Source organism: Hyperoodon ampullatus, assembly GCF_949752795.1.
Source record: "Hyperoodon ampullatus genome assembly, chromosome: 3".
Taxonomy (NCBI): domain Eukaryota; kingdom Metazoa; phylum Chordata; class Mammalia; order Artiodactyla; family Ziphiidae; genus Hyperoodon; species Hyperoodon ampullatus.
This window is the reverse complement of record NC_136916.1, coordinates 54,252,010-54,274,960: the sequence shown is the minus strand read 5'-3', so window position 1 is coordinate 54,274,960 and position 22,951 is coordinate 54,252,010. Positions and strand designations below refer to the sequence as shown.

At 42.5% G+C, this 22,951-nt stretch overlaps 1 protein-coding gene across 1 annotated transcript; it reads left to right on the top strand.

Annotated features, from left to right (window-relative positions):
- Nucleotides 1-3,216: 3,216 nt before the first annotated feature.
- CIAO2A (cytosolic iron-sulfur assembly component 2A) lies at nucleotides 3,217-16,252 on the top strand (the record flags this gene model as incomplete). Its single annotated transcript, XM_079700715.1, has 5 exons — nucleotides 3,217-3,340; nucleotides 7,426-7,590; nucleotides 12,834-12,883; nucleotides 15,124-15,169; nucleotides 15,850-16,252. 5 exons carry the CDS (start codon nucleotides 3,217-3,219, stop codon nucleotides 15,945-15,947), a joined length of 483 nt encoding a protein of 160 aa, XP_079556841.1. The 3' UTR covers nucleotides 15,948-16,252.
- Between the last annotated feature and the right edge of the window lie 6,699 nt (nucleotides 16,253-22,951).

The window sequence follows — 22,951 nt, the reverse complement described above, 5'->3', positions numbered from 1 at the left end:
CTTCCTCCACCCACGGCGGAAGCCGCAACAACAACTTTATAAAGAGATAGTGCCGCGAGCAAAGCGTTCCAGCGGCTCGGAGAGGGATGGCCGCTACCAGTCCCACGGGGCGCGCGGGGCGGGGCCTACGCGCTGGGGGCGGGGCGGGACGACACGTGGCTCCTGCCCAGCCAATCCAAACCCTGGGTCTCAGGGCAGAGCTCTTAACCTACGGGGCAAAGGGACAGAAAAGGAGGCGCTCGGGGACGTGCATGTTCTAAACTGTTCTTTGTGCTCTAGATAGCTTTATCTACCGGGCTTCTTAAGGAGATGAAGAAGCGAGTCTGAAAACCTCTTGGTGCCACCAACCCATGCCAAGCACAGTGGCTACATAGAGCTTCAATAAACATTTTTTAAAAATTATTTATATTTTTAGTTGTTGCTTTCCTTGGGTCTTCGTCGCTGTGTGCAGGCTTTCTCTAGTTGCCACGAGTGGGGGGCTACCCTTTGTTGTGGTGCGCGGGCTTCTCATTGAGGTGGCTTCTCTTGAGCACGGGATCTAGGTGCATGGGCTTCAGTAGTGGTGGCACGCGGTCTCAGTAGTTGTGGCTTGTGGGCTCTAGAGCGCAGGCTCAGTAGCTGTGGTGCACAGGCTTAGTTCCTCCGCAGTATGTGGGATCTTCATGGGCCAGGGCTCAAACCCATGTCCCCCGCATTGGCAGGCGGATTCTTAACCACTGCGCCACCAGGGAAGTCCTCAATAAATATTTTTGATTGAGGTCTCTGAACAGATACAGTAAAGTTTTGCTATTCATTCTTTCAACAACATTTAGTTAATTCATTCAAGAAATATATATTGAGCATCTACTGTGTGCCTGGCACCCTGCTATGCGTTTGAGATATAGAAATAAAGATGCTTCTGGCCCACTAGGTGCTTGAGGGAGATGGGCATGTAAGTGAACAGTGCTATAATGTGCTGTGGGAGCATAGTAAAAGAGATCATCAATTCTGTTTGGAGAAGGCGGGATGCCTCAAAGAGGAGATGAGACTTCAGTGTTCTAAATTTGATCACAAGGAAGTTAGAATTATCCTCTCAATTGCTGTGGGGTAAGTGGAGTGGAACAGATGGCAGGGGAATTATTAAACTCTGAATGAAATTTTCCTGGGACCTAAATTATTCACTGGTTGTCTGGTGGGCCTAAAATCTAATCAGCTAGACAAGAGTTTAAAGATAAATTGGAGGAATGTTACTCAGCCATAAAAAGAAACGAAATTGAGTTATTTGTAGTGAGGTGGATGGACCTAGAGTCTGTCATACTGAGTGATGTAAGTCAGAAAGAGAAAAATAAATACCGTATGCTGACATATATATATGGAATCTAAAAAAAGAAAATGGTACTGATGAACCTAGATGCAGGGCAGGGATAAAGAGGTAGACATAGAGAATGGACTTGATGACATGGGGTGGGAGGGAGAAGCTGGGGCAAAGTGAGAGTAGCATTGACATCTACACTACCGAATGTTAAACAGTTGGTTGCTGGGAAGCAGCAGGATAGCACCAGGAGATCGGCTCGGTGCTTTGCGATGACCTAGAGGGGTGGGATAGGGAGGATGGGAGGGAAGATCAATAGGGAGGGGATATGGGGGCACGTGTATGCATATGGCTGATTCGCTTTGTTGTGCAACAGAAACTAACAGGTATTGTGAAGCAATTATACTCCAATAAATATCTATTTTAAAAAAGATAAATGGGATGTTATCATGGGATAATTCAGCAAGATAATCCTTACTTTCCTCTCAATAGACATGGTATGAGGGCTTCCCTGGTGGCGCAGTGGTTAAGAATCCGCCTGCCAATGCGGGGGACACAGGTTCGAGCCCTGGTCCGGGAAGAGCCCACATGCCGCAGAGCAACTAAGCCTGTGCGCCACAACTACTGAGCCTGTGCTCTAGAGCCCGCGAGCCACAACTACTCAGCCCGTATGCTACAACTACTGAAGCCCGCGTGCCTAGAGCCCGTGCTCCGCAGGAAGAGAAGCCACCACGATGAGAAGCCCGCGCACCGCAACAAAGAGTAGCCGCCGCTCACCGCAACTAGAGAAAGCCTGCGCAGCAACGAAGACCCAATGCAGCCAAAAACAAATAAAATTAATAAATTTATTAAAAAATAAAATAGAGATGGTACGAAACTTGTCATCAACTTTGACAAAAGGTTCCATTTGTTCGTAACTGCAAATTCCTCAACAGGGGTTGGCTCCCTCACAGGTCTGTGAGCTGCTTGAGGGTAAGGGCCGTGTCCTATCTTCGTATCCTTGGCGTCTATAGACCAAGTCTGGCAAATTAAGTATCGAATAAAGGTTTGAGATTTGACTGTAGGGATGGATGGATAAAATTAAAATTAGCATCATCAACCTTGTTACTGGCATCCATCACTGCCACCAAACCGGAGGGCTTAAGACGTTCTTTTTAGGATGGCGATCTCCAATGTCACTGTTGGACACACTGGACATACGGAAAGCTCTCTCGTTCTAAGTTATCTTGAAGGCGATTGGCAGAAATATTCATCTCGTAGTGGGGAGCTGTGCTAGCCTGAGTCTCTATGAGACGAGAAAACAAAAAGGAACCCCTCCTCCCGCCACGCCTAACCATCGCTGCTAGGCTCCAAAGACATTCCGTTTAACCGCAACGGAAACTCACTTCCGGCCTGACTAGGACGTAAGAAAACTTTGACCGGAAGCGGCTCCCTCGGAGAAATAATACTAGGGAGTCACCGTGCAGACGCTCCTCCAGCACTAGAAATCAAGATCTCCTTTCCCCTACCTCTTCGGGGTTCATCTTTAGCTTATCCAGACGCTGAGTGAGGCAATTAACGGTAGTTAACAGACCGTTACCTGCCCCCGCCCACCGTTGGAGACTACAGATCCCATATTGCAGCTCGCCGTCTTCCAAAGAAAACGCCCATACGACCCAGCACGCAACGCGTCTCATGGGCCTCTAAGAATTTTTTTCCCTTATTCCGCCGAAACCGAGCAAAGCATGCTGGGGCTTGTAGTTCTCGAGGCTCCCTTACCTAGGTCCTTCGCGATACTCCGTCCGGTCCCGCCTATTCTCTACTCCCCTGGACCTTTAGGCTTGTCTTGGCCCGTTTGAAGACCAGGAAGTTGATAAGTCCCGAGGCTCGCTGCTGAGAGACGGTGGCTCGGGTGGGACAGTCGCCAGGGATGGCGGAGCGTAAGGATGGAGCGGGTGTCCGGACTGCTCTCCTGGACGCTGAGCAGAGTCCTGTGGCTGTCGGGCCTCTTTGAGCGGGGAGCTGCCCGGCAGCCCCGGATCATGGAAGAGAAAGCGCTTGAAGTTTATGGTAATTAATTTTACCCAGGGCAGTATTTGGTGGTATACGTGGAGGCGGGGGTAACGAGGGCCTCACCTGAGGGGTAGGAGTGGAGACTCGGGTTTTTGCCAGATCTCGTCCGGGAGCGTAGGAAGCTTTTTCTCCGGAGTCCTAAGTCACGCGGGCACGTGAGTCTTTCTAGGACCCAGGCTCTTGCTAAACCCGGGGCAAGCCGAGCCTGGAGGTCTCAAACGTTTCATTTCCCTTGTCTGCCCTCACGTTCTAGTGGCCATCTCAAGACTTATGGGCAGAGCAAGCGTCTAGGGTGCTTGGTTAGGAAGCAAAGCTGGCCTGATTGCCCTACTTGAGCCTCCTTCCTTCCTAGCCCCTGGACACACACTCCTCCTTCCGCCTCCGAGGGTACTGCTGGGTGACTGCCAAGTTGGGGACTGGCCCAAGATCACAGCCACCCTCTTCTGCTGCAGAGGCCGTAGGCAGAGGTCCCCGAGAGCCCGGCCTTGAACTTATAGTTCTTTAACACACCCAAGCCTGGAGTGCAAAAAAGAATACACACACATTGAGTTATATATATATGTATAACGTATATTATATATATGCACACACACACATATTCTCTATTCAACCCCTGGAACCATCTTCATCGTACAGATGAGGAAATAAAGGTTTAGAGTGGTTAAACAACTACCCGGAGGCCACTCTGCCAGTAAAGAAACAGCAAAAACCAAAACTCTTGTCTTCTGATTCCAAACTTAGTGCGCTTTTCATCACTTCATAATTGCTTTATGACTTGCCTTTTTTGGACTTATTAGTATTGTTTTTGAAAACTAAAACGACTGGATCTAACGAGCGTTCAAAGATTCCTGCTGACGAAGGGTAAAAGTATAACCACAAGAATATAGATAATGCAGGTAAGGATTATAGACCCGTAGAAAGAAGCCAGGAATGTTAAAGACCTTCGGAGTTAATCTGGTTTACCTCTTGCTAGGGGCAGGACTTAAACCCAGTCAGGTGACAAGTGTGAGTGGAATGATCTCCACAAAGTAAGCAGAATTCCCCAAGAGCCCGGCCTTGAACTTGTAGTTCTTTAACACACCCAACCCTGGAGTGCAAAAAAAAAATACACACAGTGAGTTATATATGTATAATATATATTATACATATACGCACACACACTTATATTTTCTATTCAACCCCTGGAACCATCTTCATTGTACAGGTAGGGCTTGTGGTTAAAGGTGGAGGGAGGTGTGGTCAAAAATTGTTTTACATAGCAGGTTGGAACCGGATCCTGAAGGTTTAAATATAAATGAAGAATTTAATATCAGTGCAGAGCCAGTAGAAGAATTTTAGTCAAGGGAGCAATGTGAGGAGGGCAACATTGCTTTCTTTCTGAAGAAATAAATGCAAATCACTAGAAAAGTAGAGAAGTTGAATAAGGCATGAGGTTTAATTTCAAAGTTATTTAACATATAAACAATATAATGCAGCTTGTATATATGAGCCTTACAGGGAAAAGGCCTAGGATGAAAGGGAAAAAATTCCTTTTCAAAAAAACCTGTTTCCCTGAGCCCCTTGTTTCACAGCCTTGTGAAGCCTCTTTTTCCTGCCTCCCTTTTCAAATTCTGTTTCTAATCAAGTGATAAGCTCAGGAGTTGCTGGGGGGAGAAGACAGAGTTTGATTGATTTGTTTTTCCCAGCTGGATTTCTGATTACAGGGGTGCTGTGAGTAATAGAACAAAACCTCAGGCTTGAGAACATCAAGCCCGTCCCATGTGAACTCCCTCTGCTTTTTTCTACCTCACTATTTGTCTTATCATTCTCCTTTTCCATCTTTTTCTACAACTTCAGGGTAAGAAGGAAATCTTTTCCTCTCCACTGCCAACCCAGCCTCCTACATCTTTGGTCTCATTCCTTTCTGCTTATTTTACCAGCCTCCTCCCCTCCCCTCCTTGAAATTTGTGTCTCTTCCTCTATTTTTTTTTTCCTTCCTCTGTTTGATCCTTCCCCTTGGGCTATAAAACATACTCAAGTTTCCCTTATCCTTGTCATTGTTCTAGCTTTTTCTAAACGCTCTGTTTTTTTGCTCTTCCCTCCTTCCCTGTCAAAGCCCTAGGATTACATTTGCAGTTCCTTCTCACTTCCCCTTTTGCAAGCTGGCCTCTGCCTTTACCTCTCTACTGAAAGTGCTTTCTTACAGGTGACCTTCTGGAACCTGCTTTAGCTTTCGTTAACCTGCATTTTTCTGCAGCATTTTTTAAAAATTTATTTTTGGCTGTGTTGGGTCTTCGTTGCTGCACGCGGGCATTCTCTAGTTGTGGCGAGCGGGGGCAACTCTTCGTTGTGGTGCGCGGGCTTCTCATTCCGGTGGCTTCTCTTGTTGCAGAGCGTAGGCTCTAGGTGCACGGGCTTCAGTAGTTGTGGCACATGGGCTGAGTAGTTGCTGCTCGCAGGCTCTCGAGCGCAGGCTCAGTAGTTGTGGTGCACGGGCTTAGTTGCTCCACAGCATGTGGGATCTTCCCAGACTAGGGATTGAACCTGTGTCCCCTGCATTGGCAGGTGGATTCTTAACCCCTGTGCCACCAGGGAAGGCCCTTTTCTGCAGCATTTGATGTTGTTAACCATCCCCTCTTTCCTTTTATGCTGCGTTTTGCTTTTCTTCCTCCTACTGATCCCCAAATTTGGTGCTTCCTACAGATCTATACTTGGTTCTCTTTCCCTTTACATTTGTGGTTCTCCAACTGGACTGCACATAAGAATAGCCTGAAGAATTTTTTTAAGTCTCAATGCCCAGGTCATACTGTGAATCAATTAAATCAGAATCCCTGGTAGAGCTCAGACACCAGTTTTTGTTTTTGTTTTTGTTTTGAAGCATTCCTAGTGATTCCATTGTTCAGCCAAGGTTGAAAACTACGGTTCTACTCATTGTTCTTTGTGAATCCCATGAGTTCAACAGCCACTCCAGCCTTGGTTCTCTTAAACCTTATGCCATAATTCAGTGTTTGCTGGAATGTTCCATTGGTTTGCCCCTTAAGCACCTCAGGATGATTATCTATAAGATTTAACCTGTTTATCTCAGCCCCCACCCAATTTTCTTCCTTTGTTCTCTCTTCTTTTTTTTTTTATTCTATCTTTGTTCTCACAGGTGCTTAGATTTACAATCTTAGTCATCTTCCTTTTCTCCCTTTCCTTGTCTTCTACATCCAAATAGTTGTCAGATTCTGTTGATTCTGCCTCTGAAATTACTTCTTCGTCTTTCCCCTTCTCTCTATTGCTATGGTCATGTCCCTGTTTTAGGCCCAGCTTTTTCAGCTGGTATCCCTGGCTCTGCTCTTTAGTTCTGAGTCTACCAGCTGACAGTGTAATGCTGTCCATGTCACTCCCTTGTTCAGAACCTCTTGAGGACGTCCTATTGCCTGTAGCTGACTCTAAAAGACCCTTAATGGGCTGGCCTAAACTCTTAATAACTTCTTCCCTTATGCTGAGTTCCGTGCAAACTAAACTTGTTCTTTACTTTCCTTCACCTTAAATGGCAAATATTGAAATGTTACCCATTTTTTTGTTTTTGTTTTTTGTTTATTGTGGGTTTTTTTTTTTTTTGGCCGCGCAGTGCAGCTTGCAGGATCTTAGTTCCCTGATCAAGGATCAAACCTGGTCCCCTGCAGTGGAGTCCTAACCACTGGACCGCCAGGGAATTCCCCAAAATGTTACCCATTTTTAAAGACTTGATTCAGAGTCCATTTCCATAAATCCCGATACTGCATTCTCTCAAACTAAGTTATTTTTTCCCTTGAACTTCTATGACACTTTCCCCATTCATGTATTCTCTCTGCAAGGTTGGATCCAAGAAACTGGACATGAGGTAGTAATAATCCAAGAAAATGGTTTTCTCAAAAGGTAGTGGAAAAATTGTGGAAATTGTGGAATTGTGGAAAAAGTGGAAAAAAGTAGTGGAAATTGCTGTCAGAAACCTGGGGGGTGGCTGTAGTATTTGCTCAAACAAAAAGAAGTCAGTGTTTGGATTAGGACTGGCAAAATTGTTTGTATTTAGAACATTCATGTTTTAACATAAAATCTTTTCTCTGATGTTTCTTTAGATTTGATTCGAACTATCCGGGACCCAGAGAAACCCAATACTTTAGAAGAACTGGAAGTGGTAACGGAAAGTTGCGTGGAGGTTCAGGAGATAAATGAAGAAGACTATTTGGTTATTATCAGGTTCACGCCAACAGTACCTCATTGCTCTTTGGCGACTCTTATTGGTAAGGTTTTAGATAAAGATATTTATATATTAATTCTGAATTATTCTAGCTGATACTGACCCACAATAACAATTAGCCTCATGTATCATACTTTATGGTTTACAGAATATTTTCTGTAGTTCTCATATTAGCATATGAGAGAGTCAATATTATCTTCATTTTACAGATGAGGAACCTGAGGCTCAGAGAGTTTAAGGGACTTGCTCAGCATCATGTAGGCAGGAAATGATGAAGCTGAGGCTCAATTCCAGGTCTCCTGACTTTAAGTGTGTTTTTCCTTTAGCTATACCATGCTGCTTCTCTACAATTAATGGAGCCTGAGTGTGGGCCAGCTCCTCTCCTCAGTTCTGGAGATCGGAATGGGTGTTGTCAGACTAGCACTGCTGCCCTCACCATCTTCTCCTTTTAGCTGCTCTCTTGGCTTCTATGTAGCATGGGCAGAAGTCCTGGTGGGAGGGTATTTTTTTAGGTAGTTTTCTTTTTGAGAGGTTGCATTCCCAATATTTTGGATTAGTTAGGTGTGAGATATACAATAGATATCTTTGAATGTATACTTTGTTAAAAAGAAGGTAAAGAAAGTTTATTTCAAACCAGATCTTGATCAGTAAGGAACCAATTAAATAATCAGTGATGGTGTTTATTAACAGTGGAATACTATGCAGCTATAAAAAAGAATGAAGAAGCTCTCCATATACTAATATGGAAAGATCTCTATGACATACTGTTAGGAAATAAAAGCAAGTATAATATTGCTACATTTGTGTAAAGAAAAGCAAAAATATACATTTATATTTGATTGCATATCCATAAAGAAAACATAAGAAATGAATAGCTAAGATGGGGGTGGGCATTAGTGATGGTGGGAACTGGTCAGATGGGGGATAGGGTGGCAGGGAGACTTTATAACTTTTTATATTTTTAAGCTTTTGAACATTGAGAATATATTACCTATTTAAAAATGGACAAATTTATAAAAAGGATTGGAAAGGTAAATATTTTATTATTGTTTCTACTATTGTTGTGAGTTGTCTTTCTCTTCTCGTTTGTTGGACCAGGGATCCCTCAAGTAGTGGTTTCCAGCATATGGGGCACATCTTGAGGGACTAGACGGTCTATGAATCCATAGATACTATAGTGGTTATAAAATTCCAATACTAGAAAAAGCATTCTTTAATGAATTTATTTATTTATTTTTGGCTGTGTTGGGTCTTTGTTTCTGTGCGAGAGTTTTCTCTAGTTGCGGTGAGTGGGGGCCACTCCTCATCGCGGTGCACGGGCCTCTCACTGTCGCAGCCTTCTCTTGCTGCGGAGCACAGCCTCCAGACACACAGGCTCAGTAGCTGTGGCGCATGGGCTTAGTTGCTCCGCAGCATGTGGGATTCTCCCAGACCAGGGCTCGAACCCGTGTCCCCCGCATCGGCAGGCGGACTCTCAACCACTGCGCCACCAGGGAAGCCCTAGAAAAATCATTCTTGAATACATATTTATTTTTTGTCATTGGACAGTTTCTGACTCAACAGATATCGAAAACAGATTTCAAAAAGTAATATTTATATTGTTTCTTAAATTATAAAAGTAACATGTTTATTGGCAATAATTTTGAAATTCCACAAAAGTATAAAGAAGAAAATTTTTAAAAGTTGTCAGGCTTCCCTGGTGGCACAGTGGTTGAGAGTCCGCCTGCCGATGCAGGGGACACGAGTTCGTGCCCCTGTCCAGGAGGATCCCACATGCCGCGGAGTGGCTGGGCCCGTGAGCCATGGCTGCTGAGTCTGTGCGTCCGGAGTCTGTGCTCCGCAACAGGAGAGGCCACAACAGTGAGAGGCCCGCGTACGGCAAAAAAAAAAAAAAAAAAAAAAAAAGTTGTCATTAGAATGTGTGCTCTAGGCTAAAGTTCCAGCTCTGTCAACTCTGTCACTTTTTGGTCTTGGGCAAGTTACTTAACCTTTCTGAGCCTATTTCCTTATCTGTAAACTACCGATAATAAGGGTAACTACTGAGTTGTAAGGGTTAAATAATGGAAAGCATGAAGTAGATGAGAAATGTTTTTTAGTTCTCCTTAAATATTATTCTTTAATTATATGGTCAACTATATGGTCATATAATTATATGGTCATCAGTTTTGTAACCATTTAGACTACTTCTAGCCTCCTACCATTATAAGTAATACTATGATGAACAACTTTATACATAAATATTTTTATTTATCTCTAGTTATTGCTTCAGGATAAATTTCTGTAAGTGGAATTATTGGGTCATATGGTAGAAATATTTTTAAGTCTCTGGGTAAATATTAGCAAGTCACTGGGAATTCCTTGGTGGTCCAGTGATTAGGACTCTGCATTTTCACTGCCAAGGGCACGGGTTCAATCCCTGGTCAGGGAACTAAGATCCCGCAAGCCGCGTGGTATAGCCAAAAAAAAAGGTCATACTCTTTGACCCAGGAATTAAGGAAATAATTCCCTAGGAGAAAACAGTAGCATGTACAAAACATATATAGTAAATTTATGATAATAAATCCTGGAAGAAACTATAGTATTGATTAATACTAAAATGATATAAAAATAATGGCATTTCTTATTTCTATTGAAAATGATGAATATAATCAAGGAATCAAAGTATCTGTGTGAGCGTGGATGAAAAAGCTTGAATGATAAATTGAATTTGCATTATGATTGCAGTTATTTTAAAAAACTGTGTTTACGTGGACAAAGATTGAGAGAGTACATGAAATAAAAATAACTGTAAAGGTGTCAAGATTAGATTATGGTTGAATTTCAGATCTGTACACCTCTTGACAGAGTTTTGTCACTTTTTTGGCCCTTTTGATATGGGCTTCATTTAAGACCATTGGCTTTTGAGAATGTTGTATGGTAGTGTATCATAGTAACCGTGTTCAAGCAACATGACTGGAAAACTCGATGAAGGGAGTCCTCTTTCTGGTTGATGCATTAGGAGGCATTTCCTATGAGCAGGTAGTACTAAGCAGAGAAAGGCACCTGAGTCAGAGTTCCACCCTGACTGCTTAGGTTGTCACCTACTCAGTTACCCTGGTATATAATTCCAAAGACAAGGAAGACTCAAAGCGGGTGAGTGGGTAGGGCAGAAAAACCACTTGATAATCTTTTCTGTTGACTTAAACAAGAATGGCTGAAGGCAGGATATGAAGGGCATAGGATTTGGAGTCTAGATTTAGCCTCCAGCTCTGCCACATATTAGCTATGTGATGTGGAACAAATCACTTATCTTGGTTCCTGGCTGTAAAATGAAAATGATAAAATAGTAATAGCTAGCATTTACTGGATACTTATTATGCGTCAACTACTGTTTTAAGCATGACTATATTTACTCCTCGTGCGTAACAACCTTATATATAGTGGTACTATTCTAATACTTGTATAACAGATAAGGAAACTGAAGTTCAGAGACGTTAAGTAACTTGCCTGGGGTCACACAGCTAGTGTGTAGTGGAGCCACTTTTGAACCCAAATTATCTATCTCAGTTATGCTATACTGCCTATCTTGAGGATACTGATATTCAAGAAAGCGCTTTGTGAATTGTAAAACAGTTATTATTTATGGGTAAAATACCTACCAACAGTGACTAGAACACATGAGGATGCTCAAGAAACAAATTAAGGAGACAATGTGGGAGCAGAGGAAGGACAACCCTCCAGATAAGCTTTAAGGTAGATAGATACTCTAAAGGGAGACCCTTCTTCTTCTTCTTTTTTTTTTAAGGGAGACCCTTCTTAAGGAAATTATATATTTTCTTTAGAATTCCCTAATATTTATTATGGAATTACTGTGTTGTAGACTCTAAGGTAGCCCCAATCTCATTGTAGCTCATTTAATTCTTTTTCTTTCTCTGGAATTTTTCAGATGATTCTGTTAGAAAACCTAGTGGTACTTTAGAAAGCCACAAGCAAATTAATTTCATACCTCCCCAAAAGAGAGGTAGTCTAACAATTATGTTTTGCTGTGTTATGTTTGGGGTTTTGTTATTGTTGTTTATTTTTAATCAAACCAAAATACTAAGAAAATGTTCCTTATAATGTAACAAGCCCTTATGTATTGATATTAGTTGGGAGAGGAAATAAATTGCTCTAAATAAAAACCTGCAAAGCCAGGGAACTAGAGATTCATTCTGACCCTATTTTTCAAAAACTCATTACTGAAACACTTTTTCTTCATAATAAGAGCAGCTTGGTTTATCTTCTCTGTCTAGAGGTGTAGACTTAGTTAAAATTGTATGCCATATTTTATGGTGGGAGAGAAGTGAAACATTGGCACTGAGGCTCTGTTCCAAGCTGACTTTTAATTTCTCTTGGAAGTCTCAACTGGAAAAAAAAATTATTGAACTGTGACTTGGTATTGGGGTGATAAACTGAACTTCAGAGGAGCTTGTTTTAGGGAAACAACTCTATTTGTAACCTGCAGGCACAGAGGATTCCAAATTTGAGAGGTTGCTTGTGGTCCTTTTTTTCTTTTTTTAAAAATAAATAAATTTATTTATTTATTTAGGCTGTGTTGGGTCTTCATTTCTGTGCAAGGGCTTTCTCTAGTTGCGGCGAGTGGGGGCCACTCTTCATTGCTGTGCGTGGGCCTCTCACTGTCGCAGCCTCTCGTTGCGGAACACAAGCTCCAGACGCACAGGCTCAGTAGTTGTGGCGCACGGGCTTAGTTGCTCCGCGGCATGTGGGATCTTCCCAGACCAGGGCTCGAACCCACGTCCCCTGCATTGGCAGGCAGATTTTCAACCACTGCGCCACCAGGGAAGCCTGCTTGTGGTCCTTTCTAAGTGGCTCTTACTTGGTTTTAAGTTTTTGTGTGGCCTGACCTGTTGCAGGCATTCAGTAAAGTTTAATGAGTGAATTGGTCTTTGATGGAAGGCAAATTGATACAGCAGAAAGGACCTGCGTTTTGCAGTGGTTTCGGGTTCCAGTCCCAACTGTCATTTTACTAGCTCTTTGATCTTGGGTAAATTACACTGTGACCTTGGTTTCATAATTTGTAGAATGGGATTGACAATACCTAGCTCACTGGATTATCATGAGGAATTCGTAAGATGTATCAATATTAAAGTTGCTAGCTAAAGGTGCCAGGCTCAAAGGAGGCATATATTGGATTGAGCCTAAGCTCTTTTCAGCTACTGTTTTGTATAGAGACACCTAGACACAGCTGTATGCTTTTTCAAGAACCAATAAGAAGAGATAATTCGGGCTTCTTTTTTCCCTCCGCAGGGCTGTGCTTAAGAGTTAAACTTCAGCGGTGTTTACCGTTTAAACATAAGGTAAGGAATGTGTTTTTTGTTGTTGTTTTATAATAGCTTTGTTGAGATTTGATTCACATATCATACAACCACCTATTTAAAGTATAGAATTTAATTGTTTTTGGTATATTCACAAAATTGTGCAGCCATCGCTACTACCAATTTTGGAACATTTTCATCATCCCAGTAAAAAAACCCATACCAATTAGCAGTCATTCCACATTTCTCCTAAACCCTCTCCCATCCCTAGGCAACCACTAATGTACTTTTGTCTCTATAGATTTGCCTATTCTGGGTGTTTCATTTAAATGGAATCATATAATTTGTGGTCTTTTAAGACTGGCTTCTTTCACTTAGAATAATATTTTCAGAATTCATTCATGTCATAACATGTATCAGTATTTAATTCTTTGCCTTGCCTTGTACTGTTCTTTTGCGTAGATATCACATTGTGTTTATTTGTTTTAAAATTTGGTAGACATTTGGGTTGTTTCCATTTTTTGTCTTTTATGAATAATGTTGCTATAAACCTCTGTGTGCAGGTGTTTGTGTGGGCATGTGTTTTCATTTCTTTTCCACCGAGGGCATATGTTTTCCATTTCTTTTCTTCCTGGATTCTATGGTAACTCGATATTTAACCTTTTGAGGAACTGCCAGACTGTTTTCCATAGCCACTTCACCCTTTTACATTCCCACCAGCAGCATATGAGGGTTCTGATTTCTCCACATCCTTGCCAACACTTATTATGATTATCTCTTTTTTTCATTATAGCCATCACTAGAATGTGTGAAGTGATATCTAACTGTGGTTTTGATTTGCATTTCCCTAATGGGTGACAATATTCATCCAAAAATTTAAAACCAATTAAGAACCACTTAAAAAGGGCCACAAGAAACCTCTCAAATTTAGAATCTTCTGTGGACCAAACCAACTGTTTGGTTACCCTGAGGTATAGTTCGCATAGGAATAGCAAGGTAAATGCTTGAATCTTCCCCTTTATTTACCATTTTTCAGAATAATGAGTTGTGCATAATTTTAAGCCAAAGTAAATGAGTATAGAGTGATTTTATACCACTTCCTTTGTTGTTTAGAATAAGAGTTAGTGTTATGCCACTGGGGGAATGTATATGGTGTTTTGTCTTTTAAAGAAGACTGGACTAAATGGTCTCTAGAGTCTCTTATAGCCATAATAGGCTATGATTTTTCCCCCTCATGAAAAACATTTATCTCAGTAGTAAATAAATATATGCGAATTAGATCACATGCTCCAATGTTCCCTGAAAAATAGACATATCTTTATCATATAGCATGATTTATTTTCCACAAGATTTGCAATAATTTTGTGGGTTTGTCTCAAAAGCTCTGGTTCTTGGAGGTTAGCTAGTTTAAGGGAGTGAGTGCAGCAGGATCAGGAGAGATAGCTTAACCAGTATTGTACTTGAGAATAAATTTATCGAGATAATAGTAGATGAGAAAAGGAGGATACTGAAAACTATATATTGTGATCCCATTTTTGTAAAGTACACAATAAAAAGAAACTTCCAGCCTTGGGTGTGTGTGTGGTGTGTGTGTGTGTGTGTGTGCGTGTGTGTGTGAGTGAAATCTGTTAAATTATGTGGGTATAGAGAAAAATATGGAAGAAAGTACACTAGATTATTATTATATTTTTTTTTTTTTTGCGGTACGCGGGCCTCTCACTGTTATGGCCTCTCCCATTGCAGAGCACAGGCTCTGGACGCTCAGGCTCAGCGGCCATGGCTCACGGGCCCAGCCGCTCCGCGGCATGTGGGATCCTCCCGGACCGGGGCACAAACCCGCGTCCCCTGCATCGGCAGGCAGACTCTCAACCACTGCGCCACCAGGGAAGCCCCAACACTAGATTATTAATGTGGCTTTCTTGTGGGGTGGGGCAGGGAGAAAGTTTAGATACTGATTTGGGAGGAAGAGGTAGAGTGCAGGGGATAGATATTGTTGAGTAAAACATGTATGAGATCTCACTTGTATAAAATTGTAGGTTTGTATTCATTAAAAAATAATGAATGGGAATACCCGCTGCGGGCCTTCCCCATATGACCAAAATAAAAAATCCTACTAACTTCAGCCCTCATTTTAGAGAAGAATGTGAAGATTTGTCCCAAGTCTTTGATGTTGGAAACAGGATTTGGGCTTTCATCCCTAGACTCTTGAGTCCATTGTACATTCCACCTCACTCATCTTAGAATGCTCTAAATGTTTTGCTTTTAATGTATTTTTTTCCTAGTTGGAAATCTACATTTCTGAAGGAACCCACTCAACAGAGGAAGATAGTAAGTGAATTTTGAACCATTATTAGAAAACAGCTTCATATAGTACTTTATCTTGGGTATTACGTTATTCTGCCAGCCAAGTATCTATTGGGTCATTTGCAAAAAAGAACAAAATCAGCTCTTAGCTTTTCCTTGAGAAGAAAATAATTTTTTAGTGGGACTCTGGGTGAACTAGAGTTAAGCCCTGTGGATATTGACTGGTTTAGGCCAGTGGCCACACATCTGTGAAGAATATCCAGCTCTAGGAACTTTGAATTATAAGCTCTAAAGAGAGCTTGATTCTTTTCTTTGGTGGCAGGATAGAGAGCTATGTACTTGAAATTGAAATCAAAGGTCCAGCAAGTAAAGCTTTAGGGAATCTTGGGGTAGGTGTTGTCTTCCTGGGTTAATGTATTAAAATGGGAGTAGAGAAGCTTTTTTGTATAAAGGATCTCTAGCTACAGAGAGAAATAAAGTGGCAGCCACTTAAAAATAACAGAGGTGGGATTTAGGAAAAGCAAAAGTGGGATTACAAGGGATTTTTTTCTCTTTAAGTCTCCCCTTCGAAACTTATGAATAATTAGCCAAAACCTGTGTTAAGTTCTCAAGGAGTTAAATTCTATTTTAAAAAGCTAATAAAAATACTGTCTGTTGCTGTGTATTGACATAGTCCTGCTAACTTTTGCCTGTGTGTTTTGCAGTCAACAAGCAGATAAATGACAAAGAGCGAGTGGCAGCTGCGATGGAGAACCCCAACTTACGGGAAATCGTGGAACAGTGTGTCCTTGAACCTGACTAATAGCTGTTTTAAGAGCCACTGAACTGGAATCATTTGATATATTTGTTTAAACTCTTTGTAAAATGTAAAAGACTCATGTTTAATATGTAGGTGATTTGTACCTCAGTGCATTTTTTTAAAGGATGATTTCCAAGCAAGATTTAATTATAAGGTAGTACCTAGTTTGTTCAGTGTTTAACATTCTCAGGATTTGTAACACTTAAATGATCGACAGAAAAATATTTTCTAGTAATTATGTATCAGATGAGTTACTATTTTTCTGATGCCCATTCTGATACAACTGCTTTTCATGTCAAATATTTACTGTGCCCAAATGTATTCAGTTTAAATCATTACTCTGTAAATAAATAAAACAGATGATTCTTGTACACACCTTAGAATGTTTTTATTTAATTGTAACTTTTAGTGTAAATATTAACACTAAAAAATATTTCCAAAGCTTTATTTTCTGATTATTATGTAGAATCAGAGATAGGAGAACCAAAAAGAACCCTTAATATCAGGCCTGGGCACTGACTTCCTTCAAGAAGAGTCCTGGACCCATTTATAGATAAGGAACAAATGTGAAGAGGGCCAGGTGACATATATAATTTTGAAGATCAAGAAGTCCCCAAAGAAATTTTGATTAAACAATTTAAATTAATGGGTTCTTCTTTACTTGTACTTTGTTCAGTTTGTTTTAGGGGACAGTGGTCATTTGAAGTGTAACAGGGTATGTTAGGAAGCTTCCGAGGTGCCCCCGCAATGATCCTTGATTCCTGATATTCGTGCCCTTGTAGTTTCCTTCCATATTGAACTAGAACTGGTTGCCATGACTAAAAAAGAATCAGAGGTGACAGTGTGTGATTTCTGAGGCTAGATCATAAGAGATGTTACTGCTTTCACCTTGTGATCACTTGAGTTGCTCGTTCTGCAGGAATCCAGCTGCCATGTCCTAAGAACACTCAGACAGCCCTGTGGACAATTCCACATGGAGAGGAATTGAGGCCTTCCACCAACAACGAGCACCAACTTGCATACCATGTGAGGGAACCACGTTGGAAGCCATTGTGAAGCCTCAGTCAGGCTGACATCTTGACTGGAACCTCACTAGACCCTGAGCCAGAAGCCACTCCCTAATTCCTGATGCAAAGAAACTGTGAGTGATAATAAATGTTTATTGTTTACACCACTAAGTTTTGGTGTAATTTGCCGTGCAGCAATAAGTAACTAATACACAAGGTATTAGAATAGAACTCTTCTGCCTCAAATTTAATTGAGGATTCTAAGGGGAAAACATGAGAACTTGTTCCATGGCTCTTGAACCCCTTTATCCACTTCAAGAATATGAGTTTTGAGAGAACAGAGAGGATTTGGTAAGAAGATTGATGAAGAGATTTCTTTGGTTAAAGCTGTTGCTATGCTGAGTTCCAACCCCCATCTTGGTGGAAAGGTGAGGAAATGACACCTTCTACCACTATCTGCTTAGGGGAATTTCAAGGGGACAACTCAGAGAGTTTGGAAATGTGTCCTCTGCAGTTGAGAGACCCAGAAAAGTGGTGCCTGACTCAGGCCTGAGAAAGCAAGCAGAAGTGGGCTGAAGGCTGGGGCCTGACTCCTGTCCAGGAAATCTAGAGGGTGAGAGAAAGACAAGGCTAGCTACCTTGATGACAGAGCCCTGGGATGCACAAATGTTTCTCGTGGACCATGCTGTGGGGTCATATTTGACATTGTTCAACAAGCCATCAGCAGGGCCAAGGAGACCTCAGAGAAAGGGTCTGGAGGTGTACTGCCTGGTGCCCAGGGACTGAGGAGAGAAGACGGCAAGTGAGCAGCCAGGATGGAGATGCTTCTGCCAGGGTCAAGGGGCACAGCGGGAACGCCTGGTAAGCGAACGAAAGTGCCTACCTAAGAGAAAGAGCCAGCTCTAATCATCAGGCAGAGAGAGCACAAAGCCAAACAGCTAAGTAAGAACTGTCCCATCTCTGGTGCTCCTCCCTCCCTCAGCTCCCGCAGTGGCGAAGTTGAAGAGGGGGAAAGAAGAGAGAGCAGAGGACCCTATCCCATGGCTCCCCTGGAGGTTTCAAGCCTGAAGCAAGCTCAAGTTAGGAAACAGTTGATGCCAAGTTTGTAGTTCTAACTATTAGATGTGACTAGATAATTCAGTGTAGTGAGATTGTATGGTTAAAAGTGACAAGATGACTTAATCTGACAGAAATCATGTGTCTGCCCAAGTTTTCACCCATGGGCAAAGGAAGATCATGCCTTCTCAACAAAGTTTCGAAGGATTAGTGGGGGACAAAAATAAAATCAATTCTTACACAACATACTGGTTATAGAAGTCCTATTAAAACCATCTTGGGGGCTTCCCTGTTGGCGCAGTGGTTAGGAATCCTCCTGCCAATGCAGGGGACATGGGTCCGAGCCCTGGTCCGGGAAGATCCCACATGCCACGGAGCAACTAAGCCCGTGCACCGCAACTACTGAGCCGACGTGCCACAACTACTGAAGCCCGCGCACCCAGAGCCCGTGCTCCACAACAAGAGAAGCCACCACAATGAGAAGCCTGTGCGCCACAATGAAGAGAAGCCCCCACTTGCCCCAACTAGAGAAAGCCCGCGCGCAGCAACGAAGATCCAACACAGCCAAAAATAAATAAATTAAAAATAAATAAATTAAAAAAAAAACCAAAACCATCTTGGCTTCTGCTGAGGCTCTGCACTGTGGGAATATCCCAGCAGAGCTTCATCCCCGTGATCTTCCTCTCTTGAGAAAAACCACTAACTTTGTGGCATCAGAGCACCAGCTTTGTGGCAATGTCACTGTCGATTCTTAATCTTTTGCTGTGAAAGCTCTCATTGGCTCCTCTCTTTCTTCCCAGATCTTTAAAAATTGGTTATCCAGCATATATAAATAGATCCAGAAGTAATAAAATATTGCTGATTTTTAGTCATCATTGTAATCACTTCTTTCTAAATTACAAATCCACTGGAAAGGTCCTTAGGACCAGCACTAAGTTTCCCGCTTCATGGAAGTCTGCCATCCAGGGCAAGAGCTAATAGTACCTGGTGAACACCCTGAACCATATTCTCCCACCCAGTGCACACATGCACACACAAGTGCTTTTTGACCAGCTGTCTGCCTCTAAAACATAGGACAAGCATCGTCTGAGTGGGCTCTGAGGCTCACAGACCAGGGTCAAATACACATTGATCCCCAAGTACTGACCGTTTCTCACCCCTGGAGCCTTATCTAGGGCTTAAAGCGTAGGGCTGTCTTTATATCTTCTAATGAAACCCTGATACATGAAACTCTCATTGCCAGTTTCAGGTGGCTGGAGTCGATTGAAGTCAGAGATCCCTAGTGTATGCTCTTACCAACTCAAGCACTTACTCACTGGTGCTCTCACCAACAGATATTTAGTGAGCACTTTTTAAGTATCAGGCACTGTCTTAGGTGCTAAGGATACAAAGATGGATCAGCCGTTGTCTGTCTTCCTTCAGTTCATGCTTACCAACCTCTGCCTTCAGCCCCCTCTTCCCTGCAGGCAGTGAGTGATGCAGGCTGTCCCGTCTAGTGTCTGAGCTTGTCCTAGCCAGGCAGACATGGAGTCTAGTCAACCAGAACCAAAGACAAAATCATCCCTTAAGGGACTGTCTGGTGAGGAAACCAGTGATGGTACAACCAGAAATGGGTCACTGCTGCAGGCACCCCCATCCTGCTGGCCCTGCTGCTCTTCGAAGTGAGCTGTAACTGCTGTACTCTCTGCTACTGTCAGAATGGTATCTCTTCTATCCCTGCTATTTTGTGTGACTCACTCCAGCTGCAAAGTCCTAGATGGGGTCTCTAATGGACTGATCCCAAGTCCCATGTCCATGTCCTGGCTGCCAGGGAGGCAGGAGAAAGGAGTATCTGGCCTGTATGAGGAGTCCGTCTATCTCCCAGCAAGGCTTACATGGTAGGAATTGCTCAAATACATCAAGAGGGTTAATGTAGTCTGATGACTAATGTCCACTACATTAATATTATATTTAAATGAATTTGTACTTTATCAACCATAACAGCATCTACATACAAGTGAAAAATAGAAGTCTATAAATTCACAAAATGTGTTTGCTGGCAGGGTCAGCAAATTTTTTCAGAGAAGGGCCAGATAGTAAAATTTCAAGCATTGCATCTCTGTTGCAACTATTCAACCCTGCTTTTGTAGCACAAAAAGCAGCCATGACAACATGTAAATGAGCATAGCTGTGTTCCAATAAACATTTATTTATGGACACAGATTTGAATTTCTTATAATTTTTATGTAGTGAAATATTCTTCTTTTGATTTTTTTCAACCACTTAAAAATATAAAAACCATCCTTAGCTTGTGGATTGTACAAAAGCAAGCATTGGGCTGGATTTGGCCTGTGGGTCATTTGCCAGCTCCTGATCTGTAGGGATGATTCTTAACCTTTTTGGAAGGTCTCAGACCTCTTTAAAAATCTTATAAAAGATATGGAATGGACCCTTTCCCTAGAGGAAATAGGCACTCACATGAAACTTTGCGAGTGATTCCAGCACTTTCATGGATTTGCTAAGGAGTAAATAATCCTGGTCTCTAAATCATGCTAGCTGAGCCTTTGGGCTCCCATTCCTTTAAGAACTCCTCAGAGCCCAGGGGTTCACAGCCTTGGTTGGGAGTCACTATCTAGTTAAGCAATCAGAAGCTTTCTCAGCTCCACTGTGGAGCAACTGCTATGTGACCCAAACCGCAGATGTCTCCAGCAGGATACAGTTAACTGTAATTAGGGGAGGACTATCTGTTAGGAAGGGGAAGGATTGCTGTAATAGTGGCCTTGCATTCATAGCCCAGTTGGTGTCCCTCATGCGTTAATACAACGACAGAAAACAAGCCAGTGAACCGTGAGGGATGAACCTCATCACTGACACAGCACTACTAGAAACAACTCTATATTTTAAGCTGCAGGTGGGTGCTGAGTATCTGTTATTTTTTACATCTTTTTTAATATATAAAATATTTTATAATTAAAATGTTAAAAAAAACCACTGGATCTCGCCTGGGCCAGTGGTTGTCTTTGACTCAGGTTAGGCTGCCTATAGGGCAGAGGTGAACTCAGTCCCTGTGTGAACTTGTTTGGGAGAGATGAGCTAGGGGAAGGGGGAGGATAGCAGTTGCTGTGTGGGCTATAAAGTTCTCTCTAAGGGCTATTAGTATCACAAAGACCTTTGAGCCTCACAATGGAGGTAGTTCAGAGCACAGGCCCTGCTGCCAACATGCCACCTTGTTCTAATCGTGAACTTAGCCACTGTGTGACCTTGGCCAAGTTACCTAACCTCTCTGTACCTTAGTTACCTCATCTGTAAAATGAGGATGATATTTCATAGGGCTGGTATGAGGATTAAGAGGGAATGCTTATAAGTGCTGAGCACAATGCCTGGAACATAGTAAATGCTTTATTAGTGTTTGTTAAATAAAAATAGAGGAGAGAGGTCTTCCCTGGTGCCACGGTGGTTGAGGGTCCACCTGCCGATGGAGGGGACACGGGTTCGTGCCCCGTTCCGGGAGTGTCCCGCATGCCGCGGAGTGGCTGGGCCCGTGGGCCGTGGCCGCTGGGACTGTGGGTCCGGAGCCTGTGCTCCGCGGCGGGAGGGGCCACGGCAGTGAGGGGCCACGGCAGTGAGGGGCCCGCGTACCGCAAAAAAAAAAAAAAAAAAAAATAGAGGAGAGAGAGAATTCCCTGGTGGTCCAGTGGTTAGGAATCGACACTTTCACTACCGTGGCCCGGGTTCAATTCCTGGTTGGGGAACTAAGATCCCGCAGGCCACAAAAAAAGAAGAGAAAGCCCCTTGGTGCTCAGTTACTTGTTGGAGGCAGCAACTTTCCTCCCTGCCTGGGTGCAGTTACTTGGGAAGCACTAGATGGCAGCAAAGTGTGAGCTTCCAGGTTTCCAGTTGGTCGTTGAAGAGCAAGACTTCTTGAAGAGCCCTGATGTCAGCTGTCCTGGGTGTTCTCTGCCCCCGCCAGGGATCTGCCTAGGGGCGCCCTCAGGGCACACTCACCACCACTCTGACTGGGCTGCATCACACTGGGGGCATTGTAGTCTGCGCCTTTGTTCTGACAGGTGTGATTATCACAGAAGCCTTTCTCGGATGTGGAATTACTATGCCAAAGGTTATGGTAATTTTGACACTTTTGACACATGTTGGTTGCTGAATTTCCTTCTGAAGGAATTGTACCAATTAATATCTCACCAAGAATGGGTGTTTGTGTCCCTGTCCTGCACTAATTAATATTGGGTATTATTATTTTTTTTGACCTATTATTTCAGCTTTATTGAGGTATAATTGACATAAAATTACAAGACGTTTAAAATATACATTGTGGCGATTTGATGTATGTGTACATTGTGAAAGGATCCCACCCATCTCGTTAATTAACACATCCATCACCTCACATATTTATCCTTTTTGGGGGGGAGGCAAGAGCATTTAAATTCTACTCTTTCAGCAAATTTCAATTATACAATACAGTGTTATCACTACAGTCGCCATGTTTTTTGTTAGATCCTCAGACCTTATTCATCTTATGACTGAAACTTTGTACCCTGTTACCAACCTCTCCTTATTTCCCCCACCCCCTGCCCTGGCAACCACTTTTCTGCTCTGTTTGTAGCCTTCAACTTTTTTTTTAAGATTTCACATATAAGTGATTCTATGCAGTATTTGTCTCCCTCTGCCTGGCTTATTTTAGATTAATTACATTTAAAAAGTATTCCAACCCATGTCCTCAAAAGCTGTATAACCTTCCTTTACAAATCAGAGTTTTTATTTAAATTGTATAAAAACCATATATGGTTTGCATTTTTGTTTTCTTGTTAGTCATCCATTTTATACACATCAGTGTATACACGTCAATCCCAATCTCCCAATTCATCACACCACCACCACCCCCGCCACTTTCCCCCCTTGGTGTCCATACGTTTGTTCTCTACACATGTGTTTTTCAATTTCTGCTTACTT